The sequence below is a fragment of the Cucurbitaria berberidis genome (genome assembly GCF_010015615.1).
Source record: "Cucurbitaria berberidis CBS 394.84 unplaced genomic scaffold K460scaffold_6, whole genome shotgun sequence".
Taxonomy (NCBI): Eukaryota; Fungi; Ascomycota; class Dothideomycetes; order Pleosporales; family Cucurbitariaceae; genus Cucurbitaria; species Cucurbitaria berberidis.
Genome location: NW_024468940.1, coordinates 1,197,482 through 1,217,130, shown reverse-complemented (window position 1 = coordinate 1,217,130; position 19,649 = coordinate 1,197,482). Strand labels below are relative to the sequence as shown.

Below are 19,649 nucleotides of genomic sequence, written 5' to 3'. Positions count from 1 at the left end.
GTTCAAGTCAACTTTCCAGATTGGCTCTGGCGTTCCGGAAAGCCCTTGCATCCCGGTTGAAATGCAGGCTAGGATATCCTGTCGCTGAGCAGGCAGAGGTGATTCGTCGAATGATGTGCGGTCTCAGACCTTTTGGGAGCCGTAGAGAGTACATTAGCACATCCACCTGAGCCTTTGGTGTATGTTTGTCCCTGCTGCGAGACATCAAGTCTTGCTCTATTTGGGAGGACTAGTGGCTATCACTTCCATAGAACGCGAGACTTGCTCAACGGGTTGGTGGGGAAGGATGGAACTTCGCAAGAGTTGTGAGTGTCGTTCTGATGGCGGGTTGTGTTGGCATCCCTCGGTCGTTCGAAGCTTCGCAAAGGCCAATTTTGATGAAGGCAGGCGGAGAGAGTCAGGGAATGCTCAAGGTGACCGGCGGGGCAGACCTCCCATATATTTCCGTGAGCCGGATGAAACAAACTTACGAGACATAATATGGCGGGTGATCGGTAGTCTATTCTGACCGGAATCGCCTCGCTCACCGATCACGATCTGCTCTTTCTGTCCTCAGTAACACCAAGTCCAGTTGACACATCATGACTAGTGGGTGACATAGAAGCTGGCTCCCCAGTTGCCGCCGTGCATAGTGATCTCTAATATTTGTCTGGAGCTCAGCGAGTCCCAATGAGTGGCTATACAACCTCACGATGCTGTAAGAAGAAACACACCACATATAACCCGCAATGGGGTCTTCAAGGATGTAGAGCAAAGCTTATCCCCGTGATGGATCAGTCAGCGCAGATGACCAGACGGCTGACACAGCTGACTACTGTCGATATGCTTCACGATGCTTACCATTTCGGTCAAGCTCGCCAAACTTGTTTGATTGGGACTTATCGATTGGATATACCAAGTTCTGGTCTTGTCTGCCCTTCCATATGAACGAAATAAGCAGACATAGCATTCCATAGAGACCTTTCGCTGCAGCGAAGACGAGGTAGAAGACCCGGGAAGTCAACGATAAGGAAAACTGAAGCAGTAGTGCAGAACACAAAAACGCTTACGAGCGCGAGACCGTAGTCGTGGAGATAGTCAGAATCTCCGCCAGAGTCGCTTTCGGGTTACTGTATACGTCTGCCTCTAGGAACTCTCTTGCAATTTGCTCCTTGACCACTATTAGAACGCTTCACTAGAAACTTTACAGACTTACCGCTTCCTCAAGCTCTGCAGCTTCGTCTTCGGGCATCTGGCAACACATCGCCACTAGATCTTCACCCCTCATGCCTAAGAGGATGAGCTTCTCCGCATGCTGTACGATTTCTGGAGGGACTCCGTTCATGGCTGCACAGCTGTAAATTGTCAGTGTGTCTCGCGTCGAGGGGCGTCGATGATCCTACCAGGTTCCGAAACTCGAGGTACTTCGTCCAGTACGAAAGCTTGGTACGGTCAGTAGGCTCCGGATCCGACCGATCCATCCGACTTACTTGTACAGGTATGTTATCTGATCACTGACCTCCGAAGCATCAGAGTCGATGCGTACCTCCATATGCCCAAAAGTGAGTGTAGGCCTTGCTTTAAGAAAGCCCATCTCGAATATCTCTGCCTAGATCAGATCAAGAGGTAATAATGCAAAAGATACTCACCATGGAAGTGGGTAGCACCAATAACCTTTGGCCTCTCGGTCCCCAAACTTAGCAGATGCTCCATGACTGCACAAGCCAACCCTGCTCCATCACTGGACTCCGTACCCTTGCCGAACTCATCGATGATCAGCAGACTCCTTCGTGTAGCTAAACTCAAAGCAAGCGAGATCTGCTGCAGGTCTATCATAAAAGCGCTCTGAACACGCGACACTGTCTCTCGTGTGGTGACCCTAGAAAGTATTTTGTCTGTCAGTCCAACCTTGGCACTGTTCGCTGGCACAAAGCTTCCAACATGTGCCAGGAAGACGATCAAGGCTACTTGTTTGAGATATACACTCTTTCCAGAATAGTTAGGACCGGTTAATACCAGCATACTCGGGCCCTCTTCGTGTTCATACGTATATTGCGGGGAGGAGCTAGTATGTGGACAGCCTTTGGTGCCATGACTTCGATCAACATCGTCTGGAGATATGTACTCTCCTGCACCGCCCACTAGAAACGTGTTGTTTGGGACAAAAGAAGCTACTGTAAGTTCTTGAAGGATATGGCTATGACCGGCATTATTAGTGTAACCTGAAAGTCAGTGATTAACACGTACCGGCCCCCTTTGATGCTTATAACGTTGTCAAGCGTCATTCGAGGACAGCAAAGCTTGTATAACTTCGCACCCTGTGCAAGCGCCAACAGACTGTACATTTGTTAGACCCAAGTGAGTACTAATGCGGACTAGCTTACCTGTCAAGCTCGCCACAGATGTCGGAACATGAGATCATCAGCTCTTCATACTGGAGGACATACTGAGCTAGTTCATGGCTAATCTCAATCTCCCGATCTGAGATGATGCCGTAGACGTCGCCGAAATGATCGTCCATCTCTCGCATCTCACTATTCTTGAAGTATACTTGCTCCCTCCACTTGATCAGTATGCTTCCATACTAATACAAAGCATGACCTACTCAGTGGAGAACATCCTCTCCCAGGGATTATCGAAGCTCCCATCGTGGACTGCGGCTCCTGTCTCCGGATCGACAGGGACTGTTACGAGAAATCCTATTTGCGGGAAGTAGATGACGTTGAGAGTTGCGCGCAAATCAGACGGCATTCGTTCAGACAATTTCCTCGCGACTTCATTAAGGAATGCCTCAAGGCCATCCAAAGTCCTCTTGATCTGGTCGAGCTCCTCGTCGATTCCCGGAAGAATAACGGTCCGAGATTCTTCTGCCGACTTCTCAAAATCTACAGTTTTGCTGATTTGGCTGCCGACCTGAGCTAAACGTTGACCATCGAATTTCTCGAGTATCTGAAAGCTTGGGTGAGTGGAGCGCCCCATGAATCATAATGACACAACGATAGACTGACCTTTGTTCGGATCATCAACGTGTCTGCACCGAGAACTTCCTGGAAAGTGTCCCTGATCTTCAGAGCGTGAAAGGCAAACTGAAGAGGTATAAGTCAGTCAATCAATTTAGTTCATGGAACTACTGACCCCCCTAATAGCTGCCCAAACACTCTTTGAGAGGCCTCTCCTTCCTTTGATTGAGCCTCCGACTCCTTTTCTCAGATTACTCAACCTTACACGCATGTTGCCAACATTTTTGAGAGTTTTTACCAGAGTCTGCAAAGCAGATTCGTTCTCGGGTCGGATGAAGACGCCCACGGTACTTAAACGCTCATTGATAACATCAAGATTTAGACTTGGACGGAGAAAATCCTGGCGAAGCATGACTCTTCCTTGCTGTGTACGTGCGAGGTGGTGGAACAATCCATAGACAGATAGACCTTCTTTGGCCCCTGAGCTAGGTGTTGGTCCTCGATTATGCGAATGTGGATGTGATTCTGCATCCAGTATCTGCAAAGAGTGGAGCGTATCGGCATTAATGAACATGGTCTCGCGAAGGCTGAACATCTCCAGTGTCGTGACGCGAAATAGCAGATGCGCGGAGTCGTCGCCGGGTAGATATGCAGCGGCACGCCGTCGTTGCAGATATGAAATAAGTGCACCCGCACAACCGACCTAGTAGTTTATTAGAATAGGGGTAATCTTCATAGGGTATAAATTCTACCGTGACGCGGCTCTCTATATCTATCCATCCTGCGAGACGAAGTAACAGTCCATGCTGGCTAGCGGCAGTCTCTCCGTTGAGATGATCGACCGCAGCAAGTTCTCCTGGGATATTGAAGCTGACACGAGTGCCGTCATCGTCGCCAAGTCTAAGGTTGGCGAGTTTGCTCTTCGCTGCATCGTAATAGAACTCACTCGGTGGTCTCACCTCCAGCAAGAACGGGAGGCGGAACTGATCATTGTCGCTGATTACAGAATCACCGCTTTTAGCTTCTGGATCGAAACGATCAATGACTATATCGTCGATCTTTGTCGACACCAATATGACCGTAGGGTCAATGAACATTCTCACTAGCGCTATTTAGTGCTGTCAATGGAGTCGGCGGTTTTGCACTTACGTGAATCAACAACATCAGCGTCCCCAAAATGAATGTCCTCCATGAAATATAGTTTTTCATCCCGCGCAACATAGTAACAGCACCCCACCGTTCCGCGTGGCGTAAGATCAACTGCCATAATGACCTCATTGAGCGTATCATCGCTTGCATCTTCGCTATCCTCCACTGAATTCGTCAGTGCTCCTGCAGAAGGCGTATGCGTAGACGCGCTATTTAGATGTAGTTCTCTTTGAGTCTGCACGCGCGGCCTGCTGGGTCTGGTGGTCATAATTGAAGTTGCGCGCGACGAAGAGCGACGCAAGGTATTGGAGGCAGAGGTGCCTCGACTGCTGCCGTTGCGGCTACTTTTGTAGTAGAGGGGGAGCTTGACGGATCGGTTGCGCGCCATGGTGAGGGTGGCGATGGCGATGGCGAGGCATTAGGTGAGTGATGTTGAGTGATCATGTAGAAAGAGTAGGTGCGATGAAGCGGACGCGACACGCGTGCTTGCCACAACCAGGAAGGGAGAGCAACGTGATGTGAGCAGAGTATCTTTACATTGAGTTTTAACCATTTGGAGAGAAATATGCTACCTACTGAACGCCAACGATGCTATGCTATAGTACAATTACTTTCTGTTGTACAGTCGTGTCTTCGTTATCAAATCTCGCCGCATCAAGTTAATGATGCAGCGACAGAAAGGCCAGAGCCATCTTCTTTAATGGTGACCTTGGCTACATCACCGCTTCGAATCTCTCCACGGATGAGCTTGTCTGCAAGGCCATTGCCTATCTCTCTCGCAATGAGCCTGTTCAAAGGTCGCGCGCCAAATTTCGGATCGTAGCCACGATCGCAGAGCCATTGCTTAGCCTCGTCTGGGCAATCGAGGGCTATTCTTCGATCGTCTAGGCGCTGCTGAAGTTCCTTCAACCGAATGTCTACAATATCTCGCAGAGCTTCTCGGGACAAACGTCGGAAGACGATGAATTCATCTAGTCGATTGAGAAACTCGGGTGGGTACGTAGCGGACACAACATCCATGACGGCGCTGCGAACTGCGGGCGATATCTCGCTCGAATCCTTGTCGGCCGAATAAAGAGCATCGTCTCCAACGATGATGTCCGCTCCAAGATTCGAGGTCATAACAATAATGGTATTGCGGAAATCAACTTTGTGGCCTTGTGCGTCCGTGAGAAAGCCTTCGTCGAGTACTTGGAGAAGAAGTGTCGAGATATCCTTGTGAGCCTTCTCCCACTCATCGAACAGTAGCACGGCGTAAGGCTTGCGCCGTACTGCCTCGGTGAGTTGTCCTGCGTCCTCGTAGCCGACATAACCCGCAGGTGAGCCAATAAGGCGCGAGACAGTGTGCTTTTCGCTAAACTCACTCATGTCGAACCGAAGAACGGCCTGAGGCGTGCTGAAGAGATACTCCGCCAATCTTTTGCAGACCTCCGTCTTGCCCACACCAGTTGGTCCAAGCATCATGAAGGACGCGATGGGTCTATTCTCTCCAGATAGACCCGCTCTTTGCAAGCGGATGGCGTTTGCAACAGCGGTGAGAGCCTCGTCCTGGCCTTTGACGTATTGGCGTAAGGAATCTTCCATATGGATCAGCTTTTCGCTTTCGCCGCTATTCAACTTCGATAACGGGATGCCAGTGGTTCGTGAGACAACAGAGGCGATATCGTCAGCGGTAACAGAGTCGTGTAGTAATGAGTCTGGACGACTCGCACCTGCCGCCACTCCCTCGTCATTGGGCAACTTCTGTTCCAGTTCTGGGATCCTACTGTACTGGAGCTCTCCAGCCTTGGCGAAGTTGCCCTCCCGGCGAGCCTGCTCGAGTTCCAATTTGGCTTTCTCTAAGTTTTCTTGCGCATTCTTGATTTCATCCAGCTCTGCGCGCTCCTTGTCCCATTTCTCCATCAGCACCTTGACTTCATCCTGCTTCTGTTTCAACGACTGTTCCAAGCGTTCACGTCGTTCCTTGCTGGCAATATCAGTCTCTTTGCGAAGTGACTCGAGCTCGATTTGTATGGTCATGATCTGACGGTCGAGCTCCTGAATAGCATCCGGTTTGCTTTCTTGTTGTAATCGTAGTGCGCTAGCGGCTTCATCGACTAGATCGATCGCCTTGTCGGGTAGGAAGCGGTCCGTAATGTATCGGTTGCTGTACGAGGCAGCGGCTACCAGAGCGTTGTCCGTAATGCGTACACCGTGGTGAACCTCATATCGCTCCTTTATGCCTCGCAAGATGGAGATGGTGTCCTGTACAGTAGGCTCTCCTACTACGATGGGTTGGAAGCGCCTTGCAAGCGCCGCGTCCTTTTCGATTTGCCGGTACTCGTTCAGTGTCGTTGCGCCACAAAGCTGGAGCTCACCCCGACTGAGTGCCGGCTTCAGTAGATTGCTCGCGTCGATGCTTCCTTCAGCCTTGCCTAGACCTAGAAGTGTATGCAGTTCGTCGACGAACAGTATCACGCCCTTTTTCGCCTCCTCTACCTCCTTCAAGACATTCTTTAAACGCTCCTCGAAATCGCCTCGAAACTTCGCGCCAGCGATGAGCGACCCTAGATCGAGCGATATTACGCGTTTGTCCTTGATCGATTCGGGTACGTCGCCTTTTACGATGCGCTGAGCTAGGCCTTCGAGTATTGCTGTTTTGCCAGTACCAGCACTTCCAATGACGACAGGATTGTTCTTCGTCCTTCTCGACAATATCTGTATTGTCCGTTGTATTTCACCGTCTCGTCCGATAACAGGGTCTAACTTGCCGTCTCGAGCTCGTGCTGTCAGGTCTACGCCATACTGCTCCAATGCTGGCTTTTCTGGTTCTCCACCCAGGTTCATTTTATGTGTTCCGCCTGGAGGATGAGGTCGTCCATTAGCATAGCCTCTGGCAGCTGTGACCGGTCTGATCAGACTTCGAGGTGATGGAACAACAGATATTTGACATAGCGGCGACGTTCGGATAGGAAGCTGTCGCGTGGCTACAGGCACAATGCGCCTTGCAGCGAGTCGCGCTCTATTGGTCAGCATGATGATGGCAAGTGTAGGAAATGAGCGAGCGTCAGCTTCTAAGGGATGAAGACGGTATCATTATATGCAAGATCGATGGCGGCCGAGCACAGGCTTTGAAGAAACTCCGCGAGGGTTCGATGACTTTCTACGTCTAAGGACGGTGCTTCAGAGGCACTCCACCACCAGAAGAACCATCTAGCAGCAGAGGGCCAGTCCAGGGGCCACGTATCTGCTCATTGAGCATTGAGAAACTTTATGAATAAGATCGAGATGCACGTAGACTTGCTGGGTGACATCTGTAAGGTAGAGAGGAGGGGTTGGGAGCGCGAAAGCACGTGCGGCTAGCGTCTGGGCGCTTGATTTTTCCGCCCGGGCGAGCGAGCTCAATCTCCTGTGCCCTAAAAAACTGTGTCCGCCTCCTCATCTACACCACAAACTCTACAAACTCCTCCGACTATCAACATGGGCTTCACCGATCTCGTCTCCGACGCTGGCCTGACCCTCCTGAACAACTGGGTCAAGACTCGCAGCTACGTTCTTGGGTAAGTTGCTACCCCACCATCATGTCCTGCGCACTATTGTGTTTTCGTACAGCACACACTCCCCGCTTCTATTATGATGAGAATATTTGGTCCGTGTTAATGAGGCGGCTTAAGACCCCGCTATCTGAATACAAAACCAAGCGCTTGTCGCACCTCTGATCAATTTCATACTCAATGCTGCATCCTTCTCAAGTTCCTCTGAGGAGTCATCAGCTAACGAAGTTGCAGCTACTCCCCATCGCAAGCCGACGTCAAGGTCTTCCAGCAGATCAAGCAGATCCCTGCACCAGAGAAGTACCCATACGCATGGCGCTGGTACAACCATCTCCTCACCTTTGAGGGCGAGTTTGATACCCTCCCCGGCGACCCCACAAAGGAGTTCACCGCCTACGGCCCAGAGGCCGGCGACCTCACCATCAACCCCGCCAAGGCTCCTGAGAAGGAGGCGGAGGATGACGACGAGATCGACCTCTTCGGCAGCGACGATGAGGAGGATGACGCGGAGGCTGAGAGGGTAAAGGCCGAGCGTCTGGCCGAGTACAACAAGAAGAAGGCTGGCAAAGTAAAGCCTGCCGCCAAGTCTATCGTTACCCTCGACGTAAAGCCCTGGGGTATGTCACCGAAACCAGTTGCCCAAGAAAAGCTGTGCTAACAATCATTAGACGACGAGACGAACATGGACGAGCTCAAGGCCAACGTGTTGTCTATCGAGCAAGATGGCCTTGTCTGGGGTGCGTCCCAGCTGGTGCCCGTCGGTTTCGGTATCAAGAAGCTCCAGATCAACTTGGTCATCGAGGACGAAAAGGTCTCGTTGACCGATCTACAGCAGCAGATCGAGGATTTCGAGGACCACATCCAGTCCACCGATGTCGTTGCTATGCAAAAGTTATAAAAGGGCTTTTAGTACTTCAAGTGGTATCTTGAGCATTTGACGAATGGCATGCCTGATTATGACGGATAGGGTTGGGGACGACTTACGGTTTGACGTCTTTATGAGCGTCTGCTAGACGGAAACAATGATGTGGTAAAAATACCGCCTTCCTTTGTGGAATCTATACATTCATCGTCTGGCGACTACACCCAACTATTGATTGTCCTTGTTTGTGAACCTTGCGCATGCTTGAACGAGAAAAATCGGTACTAAACGATGTGACATAGTGCGAGAGATGAAAGCCTCTCATGAACTCTACCCCTTTTGAGGGCTTCGTTACTACCTCCGGACAGACTGTCTGTAATGAGCTTTTGCGGACGCTTCTTTGCGTAAGTTTTATCTCACTGTACGAAAAGGACTGGTATGACTTGGGGTTTGCAATATAGAACTACAGGCACTGACGTTCAATCCTTCAAAATATCGCTACATGGGTGACTTGACCTGATGAATGGTCTTTTGGATATCTACAAACAGGAATAGGGCGCAGACGGCCGGGAATCTACTCGTACAGAACAGGCTACAGTCGAAAGCACTGGCCCCGGGGTGTAACGGTCAGTATGCCGTATAAAGGGCAAGGAATGCACCTCTTCTCATGGTGTCTGCATTGCAGCCCAAGAAGATTCTGTATATCTCCGCCGCACCCAACAGCCGATATCCGAAGCCGGCAAGGCTCGGTTTTCCACGGTGAAGACTAAGAAGGCTTGTCCCAAAGCTTGACAACAAAACGGGCTAAACGGCCCCTTGCCCGCGTTCCTGCGTCCCTGCGTCAGAGCAGTGGAACCCCCTGCTGATCTCAAATTTTGAACGCCTTAGGATAACATCACGATTATTGCACTTGAGAGAGCACTCAAGTATCTTTCGCTACAATAAAATATCCCGCCTTCCTTGCCGTACTATACTTCGAATTCCGAGGACTTGACGTTTGCCACACCACCGCGGCGTCTGCAGTACATTCACTGAGCCACTGGCGCGTTCTTTTAGTGCCCGACCGAAAGCGTGGGCACCCGCTAGACTACGGATGGACTCAACGGAATTTCGGCAGCAGATATATCAGGCTTCACCCCGGCACCTTGAAAAACCAATCGCTCCTGTAACTTGCCTAAACATATCGCTGGTATTGGGTAGCGCCTTCATCGACCATGAGCAATCAAGATCGATTCGTCGAAAAGGCAGAGAGTGCCGCCAGCCCCAATCGCATTCCCCATGGACACCCCACGAATCCTATACAGGAAGAACGACATGAAGAAATCGAGCGAACACCGACCAGGTCCAGCGTTGCGACAACTTCGACGTCCTCATCGGGCGCCTCCGCAGCAGAACGCGATGCCGACATGTCCAGGTTTCCAACACAACGCGACGATGTAGTAGATCTCGAACGTCATGCCACAGCATTGAGCAGAATACAAACACAGAGAAGCCAACACAGCCAGACGGTTGGTGGCAGCCTCAAGAATAGGATGTCTAGGAAACCGCTCCCCGCGTTTGGAGCTGGCAAGCCGTATCCACCACCACTACCGGAGAGAGAAGAATATGTCGTTGAATTTGAAGGTGTCGATGACCCGCTGCATGCTATGAATTGGCCGCTGAAAAAGAAGCTCGCAACGGCGGCAATGCTTGGGTTCACGACACTTACTGCAGCGTTCGGTAGCTCCATCTTCAGTGCTGCGACGGGCGCTATCATGCACAAGTTCCATGTAGGATCAGTTGTCGCTACGCTAGGGACGTCCTTCTACGTGCTGGGCTTCGCGACTGGACCGATTCTATGGGCACCGTTCTCTGAGCTAAAGGGTAGACGATTGCCTCTAGTCATCGCCTCGTTTGGATTCTCTGTATTCAACATTGCGGTAGCAACAGGCAAAGATCTACAGACTGTGTTGATCTGTCGGTTTTTCTCTGGGTTCTTTGGAGCTTGTCCTCTCACGGTAAGTACACCCTGTAGGTCTTCGGGGTATCAATATACTAACAAAGGCTAGTGCGTCGCAGCAGTATTTTCCGACATGTTCAATAACGCTACGAGAGGTATGGCAATTACTATCTTCAGTATGACGGTGTTTACGGGTCCGCTTTTGGCACCTTTCATCGGCGGTTTCATCGTCATGTCTGACCTCGGATGGCGCTGGACTACATACATCGTTTCCTTCATGGGATTCGCCGCGTTCACATTGAACTTGCTCTTCCTCTCCGAGTCCTATCCCCCCGAGATCCTAGTCCTCAAAGCTGCGGAGCTGCGCCGCCGGACGAAAAACTGGGGCATTCATGCGAAGCAAGAAGAAGTTGAGATCGACTTTCGACAGCTGGTCGAAAAGAACTTTTCGAGGCCGATTCGTATGTTGTTTACAGAGCGTATTGTGCTACTCCTGAGTGTGTACACGGCTTTTATCTATGGTCTGCTGTACCTCTTTTTAACAGCCTACCCCTTGGTATTTCAAGGTGTCCACGGGATGAATTTGGGTGTCGGAGGTCTGCCTTTCTTAGGCATGGTTACTGGCCAGCTGTTGGCAGGGACTTTGATTTTCATTCGACAACCGGGATATCAGAAGAAGCTTGCCGCAAATAACAACGTTCCTATTCCTGAATGGCGACTACCGGAGGTAATCATCGGGGGCATCTGCTTCTCAGTAGGCATGTGGTACGTACTCCTATGACAAACAATATCCGAATGTTTTGCTAACATACAGATAGTAAGTAACTACTTCTCTAGTAAATGACGTTCCCAACAACCGCTTAGAGATTGTCTCAAGCACCTACCCTAGTTCTTGTCTAACACAGTACTTGTGTCCTCCTGTAAAGAATGATGCTAATTACTTTTAGTCTGGTTCGGTTGGACTGGGTATAGAGCAGATATCCACTGGATCGTCCCCACTCTCTCTGGTATTTTGATCGGATTTGGCCTTCTGAGCATCTTCCTACAGTCGCTCAATTACCTCGTTGATGCGTATCTCATGGTGCGTATATTCAAATTGGGCGCGAACCTAGATTAATGCTAATATTCTTCCCAGTTCGCCGCCTCCGCGATCGCAGCCAACACGTTCATGCGCAGTCTATGTGGAGCGTGTTTCCCTTTGTTCGCCCGACAAATGTTCTTGGGCATGGGTATTCAATGGGCAGCTACGCTGCTTGGTTGTATAGCTGCGCTCTTAGTTCCAGTCCCGATCTGGTTCTACCTCAGAGGCGCGAAAATCAGGGCGAAGAGTGCTTATGCACCCACAGCCAAGCCATCGTCTGCTGAGGAATAACAACTTAACACCGAACGTTCTGCGCGTAAATGTTCGCATTTGTGACACATACAATGGGGGCGGGGGTTGCTTTGAGCATTTAGCGTTGCCTTCAAAAAGATACCACTTCACGCTTTTAAGAGCGACTACACGTAATTGTAATGCATTAATAGAGACTTTAATTACTAGAAATTGGCAAGTATGCTCATCTAGTATCAATACTACCCTCAGCTCACTCACTTCCTAAACAGACTCGTCGCAGAACCCGCCAGTGGGTGGGGCTGAAACTCCATATCTCCTCCACCAAACAGCGGTGTACTATCGTCATCCACTCTGCTCGGCGTTGTCTTGGTTTCACCCCTCATGATCTCCACCGTACTAATAATCGGTAGCGCAAGCAACAACAATGGTAGCAACTGCCCAAAGCTCCAGCTTCCCTCGCTCGGTCCTTCCAAATTAACAGATTTGGGTGGGCTGCCAAAGGCCTGAGACTCCAAGACAACGCGCACCGTGGCGCCGATACCCATTGCCAGACACGTTGCGAGGCCGACGACTTGAACCGATTTCAGCCAGCGAGGGTTCGAGCGGTTGTGTAGGTACCAGGTGGACAGAATGAAGACGATGCCCTGACCAGCTATGACGGCAATCGTGCCTGCAATGCTGAGCGCGGCGTTGGACGAGGAGCCTCGAGATTCGACTTCCCAGACACAGGCAATGGGAAGTCGGGGCTCCATGTTCTTGAGGACGGTTTGTAGGATGAAAATTCCAGATAGAATGCCAAGAAACATGTTAATCAACATGAGAATCTGCCTTATCCAGCGGAGTACCCAGTCTCTTTTGAAGTCGTTGACCAACGCTAGCAGTGTCGCCAAATTGGTTGCCGTCGAGAGTGAAGAGAGGAGCCAGATGATGAAGAAGTGATATGGAACCATCGTCTTCATTTTCGCGAGCCCAACGGATTGAATGCCGATTCCGGTCAAGATCTGTTGATCGGAGAAGGACTGTAGTAGTTTGCGACATATTGGCGCGGAAGTCGACTTGCGCAGCCCAAGGAGAATTATTGTAGCTGACAGGAGGATGGAGATGAAATTTGTTATTATGAAGGAGAGCAAGGTCTGCCGAGTGTCAGTGAGAACAATACTTCTTGGGTCTAGTCATCGGGTGGAGATGGAGGGGATCTTGCGTACTCCAGCACCTGCTACTCCAGCGTCTGTGTGTGTAGAGTCTGGGACATGCGAGCAATTTCCACCGTTGAACACCATGTTCACTCTCGGTTATCAAAGTCTGTCTATGACGAGACCTGTTTGTATGGCAGAGTGTCGCAGTAAACAGCGTGAAATCGCGAGAACGTCCAGAATTCAAGTCAGAGGTGAAGATGAAAGTGCACGTTGGAATTTCAGCGCACAGCCTCTTCCTATGGCATCATCAGCAAGGTCTCACGCCTAAATTAAGGCATGCTGGCGAGCAATGCTGGCGCGCGATGTTGCGAACAAGGGGTGAAAGCGCCGATCAGACAAAGGGGACACGGAAACTTGCTGGCGAATCGTTGATCTTTGGCTCTTTGTACCTGTGGCGCAGCGCTTAATCTGCGACATGGCGAAACGCGCGATTGATCCAGTCGCAACAGCAGTTACGCAGTTTCAACAACGGGCGTTAGCCAAGGCGACAAGTAAAGATTTTAGAATATACTTACAGATTGGTTCCTTTGAGAAATATGAGCATCAACCACACTTGTTGTTAGCGCAAAGTTTTGCATTACGAAGTCACGTTTCTCCGATAGAACATGTCTTGTGTCGAAGGATCCCCTTGCTTGTTTGTACTTGCGGTACAATAGCTTTATGCCCAGAAACAGTATTTACAGAGACACGAGTCCCTGGTGGTGTAGAATAGGACGAAACGTCGTATACACTATGTGGCGTTGCGGGCTTCCGGTGACCGTGCGGTCCACTAGCTCCCGCTGCATCTCCATCTTTCTTGCATCCAAAGCTCTTAGACTCCTGTAACAAGTCGTCATGGCGGAGTACTGGAAGTCAACGGTAAGTGAAATATCTTCTATTTTGCGCATGCAGGCTGACATCGAGACAGCCAAAATACTGGTGCAAGTTTTGCTCTACGTACGTAAAAGACACCAAGTTCGAGCGCGCACAACACGAAGCCACTGGCCGCCACCAGGGAAACATCCAGCGCAGTCTCAAGGGTCTACACCGCGAGCAAGAAAATGAGCTGCGCCAGAAGTCCCGCGCGCAAGCTGAGGTCGCACGACTCAACGGCCTTGTACCCTCATCTTCCACTCCCTCAGTAGCGACCGGCGTAGGCGGCACACCCACGTTCGAGAAGCGGCCCGAGAAGAAGGCGACTGTAGACGACAGGAAACGACAATGGGAACAACTAGCAGCTATGGGGGTTGCACTGCCCGATGCTGCAAGAGGGGATTTGGCGATTGCAGGGGACTGGAAAACCGTCTCTCACCAGGTGGTGGGAGAAGTCAACGAGGAGGGAGAGTTCAAATCACTAGCCCTGAATAAGGGTGTAAGAAAGAGGAAAATCGACGAGGAGGAAGAAGAGCGGGAAGCAGCGGGTGAAGTCATTACGAAAAGGAAAGGATGGGGTCATACATTCAAGGCTTTCCCAGGCAGCAAAGGTGGGGATGATGACATAGAGACACTACTTGGGAAGAAACCAGCAGATCAGGAGGTCAAGAAGGAAAAGGAAGATGATAGCGGTGTGAAAGCAGAGGCTAAAGAGGAAAGCGAAGACAAGGCTCTCCAGGATATACCCACGGTGGCGGAGGCGGAGGCACAGGCTTCTAAGGCCACGGTCAAACAGGAGGAAGATGCACCAGCCGCACCCACCGTAGTTTTCAAGAAGAGGAAAAGGATTACGAAGTGATGCAAGCAGGATAAAGCTCCTTTTGAAGCAAAACTCGACAGTACCACTTCACGACGCAAATGCTTCGACGACCCACGGACTCATTCGGCGTCAAAACACAGGCCACGGGAGCACACTATTCCTTGACCTTGCGATTCCGAAAGCTTTCGCCAAATCATACCGCTCAACTCTTTGAGATTTGGCTGACTACTGTGGACTTTGTGTGAGCCACATTACACAATCTAGCTGTGATATCGCTTGAGGAGGAGTGAGCATAGGGTAGATGATTAGGTCGATCAGACTGTAAGATATACAGTGCAAACAGCCGGTAATAGACATCGCGCAGAGCCATTTGCACAGTGGTCGATATCTGGGTCGCTCAGACAAAGATTTGGGAGCGGGGCGAGTATTGACTATTTGACAACTTCAACCTGCAAGACTTCCAGTGTGATCACTAAGTCATCACTTAGACAGTATAAATTCAATACTCTCCTAATACCTTGAATCAATGCGTCTCTCTTAACTTTCCATGTAAAGTCCACTTTTTTGATCGCCGCATGCACCTAAACTTTAAACCCCTGCCCAACCGTCTGCCAAGCGCGTAACTGCGAGCTCGCGTCGCCAACACCAGCCAACTGTCGCGAGCTACCGATACGTGCAATTCCACAACCACAACCTCAACTATTAATTTTGTTCCCCCCTTCTCTTCTCTCATGGTCGCGTCATAGTATGCTTCAATTCAACTGCTGAATTCCTATACGCGACCATGCATCTCATCAAGCCGCAGTGGTTGACACACCCGGGTTCGTTCACCTTGGCTCTTTAACAGCGCTACTCACGCCCTCTCAACATCTGGGAATACGTGCTAACATTACGTTTGTACAATAGGCGAACTCAAAGACTTCGAAGTATACAGCTGCCACGTTTCGCCGGACGGATCGCGTTTGGTTACGGCCGCCGGAGGTTCGTTAACCTCCATTGCGGAGCTCATGCGCGCTGCGCGCATCCCAGGAACAAGACTAACTGCTACTTTGCAGACGGTTACGTCCGAATATGGTCCACCGAAGCTATTCTAAACTCCAACAACCCCGAATACACGAAGCCAAAGCAGCTAGCAGCTGTGAGCCACCATTCAGGCACGATACACGTAGTCCGCTTTTCCTCCAACGGCAGATATCTGGCATCAGGCGCAGACGACAAAATAGTATGCGTTTATGCGCTAGATAAGAACGCGCCAACACATGCTGCATTTGGTGGGTGACATAGAACGTGTAGGGGAACAACTGCTGATGGAAGGGATAGGATCAAACGAGCCTCCACCGGTCGAAAACTGGCGAGTCATCCGCCGTCTTATAGGACATGACAATGATGTACAGGATCTCGGCTGGTCATTCGACTCGTCCATATTAGTCTCTGTAGGGTTAGATTCGAAGGTCGTGGTCTGGTCGGGACACTCGTTCGAGAAGCTGAAGACGTTGTCAAACCACCAGAGTCATGTCAAGGGCATTACGTTTGATCCAGCGAACAAATACTTCGCAACAGCTAGCGACGACCGCACGATTAAAGTCTATCGATTTAATTCCCCACCGCCGAATGCGACCCAGCAAGACCAGGTCAACAATTTCGTCCTCGAACACACCATCACAACACCCTTTCTCACATCACCGCTTACCACATATTTCCGACGTTGCTCTTGGTCGCCAGACGGAGCACATATAGCTGCGGCGAACGCTACAAATGGACCGGTGAGTTCGGTAGCTATTCTTGCGCGCGGAACCTGGGATGGAGACATCAGTCTGGTGGGCCACGAAGGGCCAGTAGAGGTCACCGCTTTCTCTCCAAGATTGTTCTACCGAGACCCGCCGAGGCCCGAGCATGATGGAAGCGTGTATCAGCCTACCGTTACGATTGTCGCATGTGCCGGACAGGACAAGTGCCTTAGTGTGTGGAATACGAGCTTCCCTAGACCGTTCATGATCTCGCAGGAGCTAGCCATGAAGTCAATATCAGACCTGGCGTGGGCGCCCAACGGAGAGACCCTTTTTGCGACTAGCTTAGACGGAAGCATATTGACACTCGTTTTTGAACCAGGAGAGCTAGGATACCCTGCGTCGCTTATGGAGAATGAGAAAACACTTTCGAAGTTTGGTGCGGGCAGAAGAGTCGGAATTATCGAGGGTACAGACGCTCTACTTCTAGAAGAGAGTAGCAAAGAAGGGGAATTGAAAGGTGTGCAGGGCAGGATGGGTGCTTTGATGGGTGACGGTGGTGCTGTTCAGCCGCCAACGATCACAAACGGTACCAATGGTATTTTACCTACAACAACTCTCACGAACGGATCGACTTCTACTGCCCAACCACCGGCTCCCGTCGAGCCACCTCCGGATCAACGGGTGGAAAAGCTCAAGCAACGAGTGACTGTTACCAAGGAGGGAAAGAAGCGAATAGCCCCAATGTTGGTATCGTCATCTTCTGGGGTTGGCGCATCATCCCTACCACAAACCCAGCTCATCTCCGCGACGACGACATCAGGCGGGAGAAGTGAAAACCCGCACAATATTCTCGATTTGTCCAAACCATACGATGGATTCCCCAAGGGGGGATTGGCGTCAATGCTGATCGGGAACAAGAGGAAATTCGCCGAGATTGAGGGCGATGAGGACCGTCAACTTGAACGAAGACTTGCTGCTTCGGTCCGACCTGGAGGCGCAGCTATAGTTTTGAATAGCGAGAATGGCCTCATCCCACCAGCTGCGGCTCCTCCAGGTGGAAACGAACTGCAGGGGCCTCCGAAAGTCTTACGGCCGGCTATTGTTAACCCATCGCTAAGTGTAAGTCAGGTACGATTGGCTGTGCCCAAAGTCAGAAGTGTCATCGTGCGGACAATGGATGGAAGCGAGCCGCCCCAGAATGGAGTGGATGCCAACACTGGGAAGGCGGAGATACCGGACACTGTGATCTTGGAAGCACGCAATGCCACAGGGCCATCACGGACAGGACGACCTCAAGATCACGATCCAACGAGGATGGCTTGCACAAGTAAGGGTCAGTCCCTCTGGCAAGACTTTCTGCCAAAGGCCGTGCTCTTGGTAACAGGCAACACCAACTTTTTTGCAGCCGCATGTGAAGACGGTTCAGTGTACGCATGGTCACCGGCGGGTCGACGGACAATGAACGCCGTGGTACTAGAAGCGCAGACTGTCATCATGGATTGCCGTGGCTGGTGGTTGATGTGCATCAGCGCCGTCGGTATGTGCTATATTTGGAACCTCAAGACCATGTCCGCACCGCACCCACCGGTCTCATTAGCGCCCATTCTCGACATAGCAGCGTATGCACAAGGTCCGCACCTTACACGCTCTCCTGGAATCGTATTTGCGCGATTAAATTCTGGAGGTCGGCTGGTAGTCGCCATGTCGAACGGCGAGGGGTACACATACAATCCCGACATGTATATCTGGCAACGCATATCGGAACCCTGGTGGGGTGTTGCCAGTCAATATTGGAACTCGACGGACTCATCAGTCGGCAACATTAGATCATCACAGGACAAGCATGCGCCGACCGAGAAGGACGATCAGGTATCGATCGAGAACATCTCCGCCGGTATTATACCGTCCCTCGAACGCAACACGACGAACCAGTCTCTCCTCCAGGGTCGAGCATTCCACCTACAACGACTCATCAAAGCGCTGATCTCAGCCGAAGGATTTGAGGCCTTGGAGAGCTGTGCTAGCATAGCACATCTTGAAAACCGGGTCGCTGCTGCGAGGACGCTGGGCGCACGGGAGGAGTTCAAGATTTACCTGACCATGTACATCAAGCGCCTCGGTGCCGAAGGCCTCAAAGGCAAGATTGAAGAGTTGCTACGCAGCTTGAGTGGCAATCTCATCGTCGAGGATGAGGACGAAAGTGAGGACACGAAGAGCCCTGAGGTGATTTGTGGGTGGAAGAGAGAAGAGTTACTGAAAGAGGCGGTGCTGATTCTTGGTAAGTGCTCTGCACGCTTTGACATGACCCCATGCACACCAAACTGACTCAATAAATAGGTAAACACCGTGATCTTCAGCGCATAACAGTGCCGTATGCGCGCCTCCTCGGAATCGTCACGGAGGGCCAGCGACAAGACGAGCAAGCTATGATTACGGACGTGTAGAATACCCCCTTTTTCTTTCTTACTTCTGTATCAAAAGTACTTTTGTCCACGTGTGGTTATGGAATAGGCGCGCTCTGGTTCGTCAATAGGCGCGCTTCTGGCGCTCTGGTCCGTCTCGGGAACGCATAGACAGGTGTATTAATAGCGAGGAGGTCGACTTCTGGGCTAAGATGGACGTCGACTTGACTACGATCACGACGTTGCAGGGGCAAATGCAAACCGTCATTTTGCCTAAGAGGTTGGTTGACGTTCCATGCATTCTCGCGATTTCTCACGATGTGGTATCTTCACTCGGCCAGTATTTGGTGCCTATGACTCCAACACCTAGTATTCTACAACCCGCAGTAGTCTGTTTCCACGACCCCATTAAAAAAAGGTAAAAGAGGACACAAGATTTCCAAAAGGCTTACGTGCAAGTAAATCCACTTATTCATGCCCTAACAGTAAGCTTATGATTACTATTCGCCGGCACGCTAAGCCGGCAAAGATGGATGTGATGCCGCCGCTTTCCCTTGCGATCTCGATCATCACCCGATCCCGATGTCTGCAATGAACGCCTTGGCCGAAGACTTTCCTATTAGAGCGACGTGGGGTGTAGTTTGATGTTCAGAGGCAGCTGACTTGGGGCGAGTGGATGGGTATTGTATTGCTGCGCCACCTACCGCCCGCAGTGATATTAGCACGTGAGTGGTTGGCCGGTTTGGGCGATTGGGTTTGAGGGCGATCAGAGTTGCTGGTTTCAATGGATCTTTGGAAATCTTTCTAGTTTGGGTAAATTGTTTGAGAAGGATTTCTCCGAATGCTTTCCTGGATCTCGATTGACTTTGGCATGTTTCCTAATGGAGTAAGTTT

General features: G+C 50.8%; 7 protein-coding genes across 7 annotated transcripts; 4 read left to right on the top strand and 3 right to left on the bottom strand.

The window, feature by feature from the left end:
- Positions 1-873: 873 nt before the first annotated feature.
- On the bottom strand, positions 874-4,476 carry K460DRAFT_420875 (uncharacterized protein; the record flags this gene model as incomplete). Its single annotated transcript, XM_040938105.1, has 12 exons — positions 874-1,150; positions 1,196-1,334; positions 1,383-1,421; positions 1,470-1,584; positions 1,629-2,176; positions 2,227-2,316; positions 2,364-2,537; positions 2,585-2,928; positions 2,988-3,065; positions 3,115-3,642; positions 3,692-4,041; positions 4,089-4,476. The coding sequence occupies 12 exons, from the start codon at positions 4,474-4,476 to the stop codon at positions 1,046-1,048; spliced, it is 2,898 nt and encodes a 965-aa protein (XP_040783610.1). The 3' UTR covers positions 874-1,045.
- Positions 4,477-4,605: 129 nt separating this feature from the next.
- Positions 4,606-7,387, bottom strand: K460DRAFT_371044 (heat shock protein 78). Its single transcript, XM_040934269.1, has one exon. The coding sequence runs from the start codon at positions 7,101-7,103 to the stop codon at positions 4,743-4,745; it is 2,361 nt and encodes a 786-aa protein (XP_040783609.1). The 5' UTR covers positions 7,104-7,387; the 3' UTR covers positions 4,606-4,742.
- A 98-nt stretch (positions 7,388-7,485) lies between these two features.
- On the top strand, positions 7,486-8,709 carry K460DRAFT_371043 (elongation factor 1 beta subunit). Its single transcript, XM_040934268.1, has 3 exons — positions 7,486-7,627; positions 7,856-8,238; positions 8,290-8,709. The coding sequence occupies exons 1-3, from the start codon at positions 7,548-7,550 to the stop codon at positions 8,517-8,519; spliced, it is 693 nt and encodes a 230-aa protein (XP_040783608.1). The 5' UTR covers positions 7,486-7,547; the 3' UTR covers positions 8,520-8,709.
- A 988-nt stretch (positions 8,710-9,697) lies between these two features.
- K460DRAFT_436660 (major facilitator superfamily) lies at positions 9,698-11,902 on the top strand (the record flags this gene model as incomplete). Its single annotated transcript, XM_040938412.1, has 5 exons — positions 9,698-10,480; positions 10,532-11,187; positions 11,328-11,332; positions 11,370-11,503; positions 11,558-11,902. The coding sequence occupies 5 exons, from the start codon at positions 9,698-9,700 to the stop codon at positions 11,792-11,794; spliced, it is 1,815 nt and encodes a 604-aa protein (XP_040783607.1). The 3' UTR covers positions 11,795-11,902.
- On the bottom strand, positions 11,899-13,183 carry K460DRAFT_197478 (uncharacterized protein). Its single transcript, XM_040927163.1, has 2 exons — positions 12,961-13,183; positions 11,899-12,888 (listed from the first exon to the last, which is right to left on the bottom strand). Exons 1-2 carry the CDS (start codon positions 13,033-13,035, stop codon positions 12,010-12,012), a joined length of 954 nt encoding a protein of 317 aa, XP_040783606.1. The 5' UTR covers positions 13,036-13,183; the 3' UTR covers positions 11,899-12,009.
- A 545-nt stretch (positions 13,184-13,728) lies between these two features.
- Positions 13,729-15,144, top strand: K460DRAFT_347626 (uncharacterized protein). The gene is made up of 2 exons (XM_040931355.1): positions 13,729-13,809; positions 13,859-15,144. The coding sequence occupies exons 1-2, from the start codon at positions 13,786-13,788 to the stop codon at positions 14,660-14,662; spliced, it is 828 nt and encodes a 275-aa protein (XP_040783605.1). The 5' UTR covers positions 13,729-13,785; the 3' UTR covers positions 14,663-15,144.
- A 151-nt stretch (positions 15,145-15,295) lies between these two features.
- Positions 15,296-19,233, top strand: K460DRAFT_371040 (Hira-domain-containing protein). Its single transcript, XM_040934267.1, has 5 exons — positions 15,296-15,444; positions 15,530-15,604; positions 15,679-15,894; positions 15,944-18,631; positions 18,691-19,233. The coding sequence occupies exons 1-5, from the start codon at positions 15,408-15,410 to the stop codon at positions 18,795-18,797; spliced, it is 3,123 nt and encodes a 1,040-aa protein (XP_040783604.1). The 5' UTR covers positions 15,296-15,407; the 3' UTR covers positions 18,798-19,233.
- The last annotated feature ends 416 nt before the right edge of the window (positions 19,234-19,649 follow it).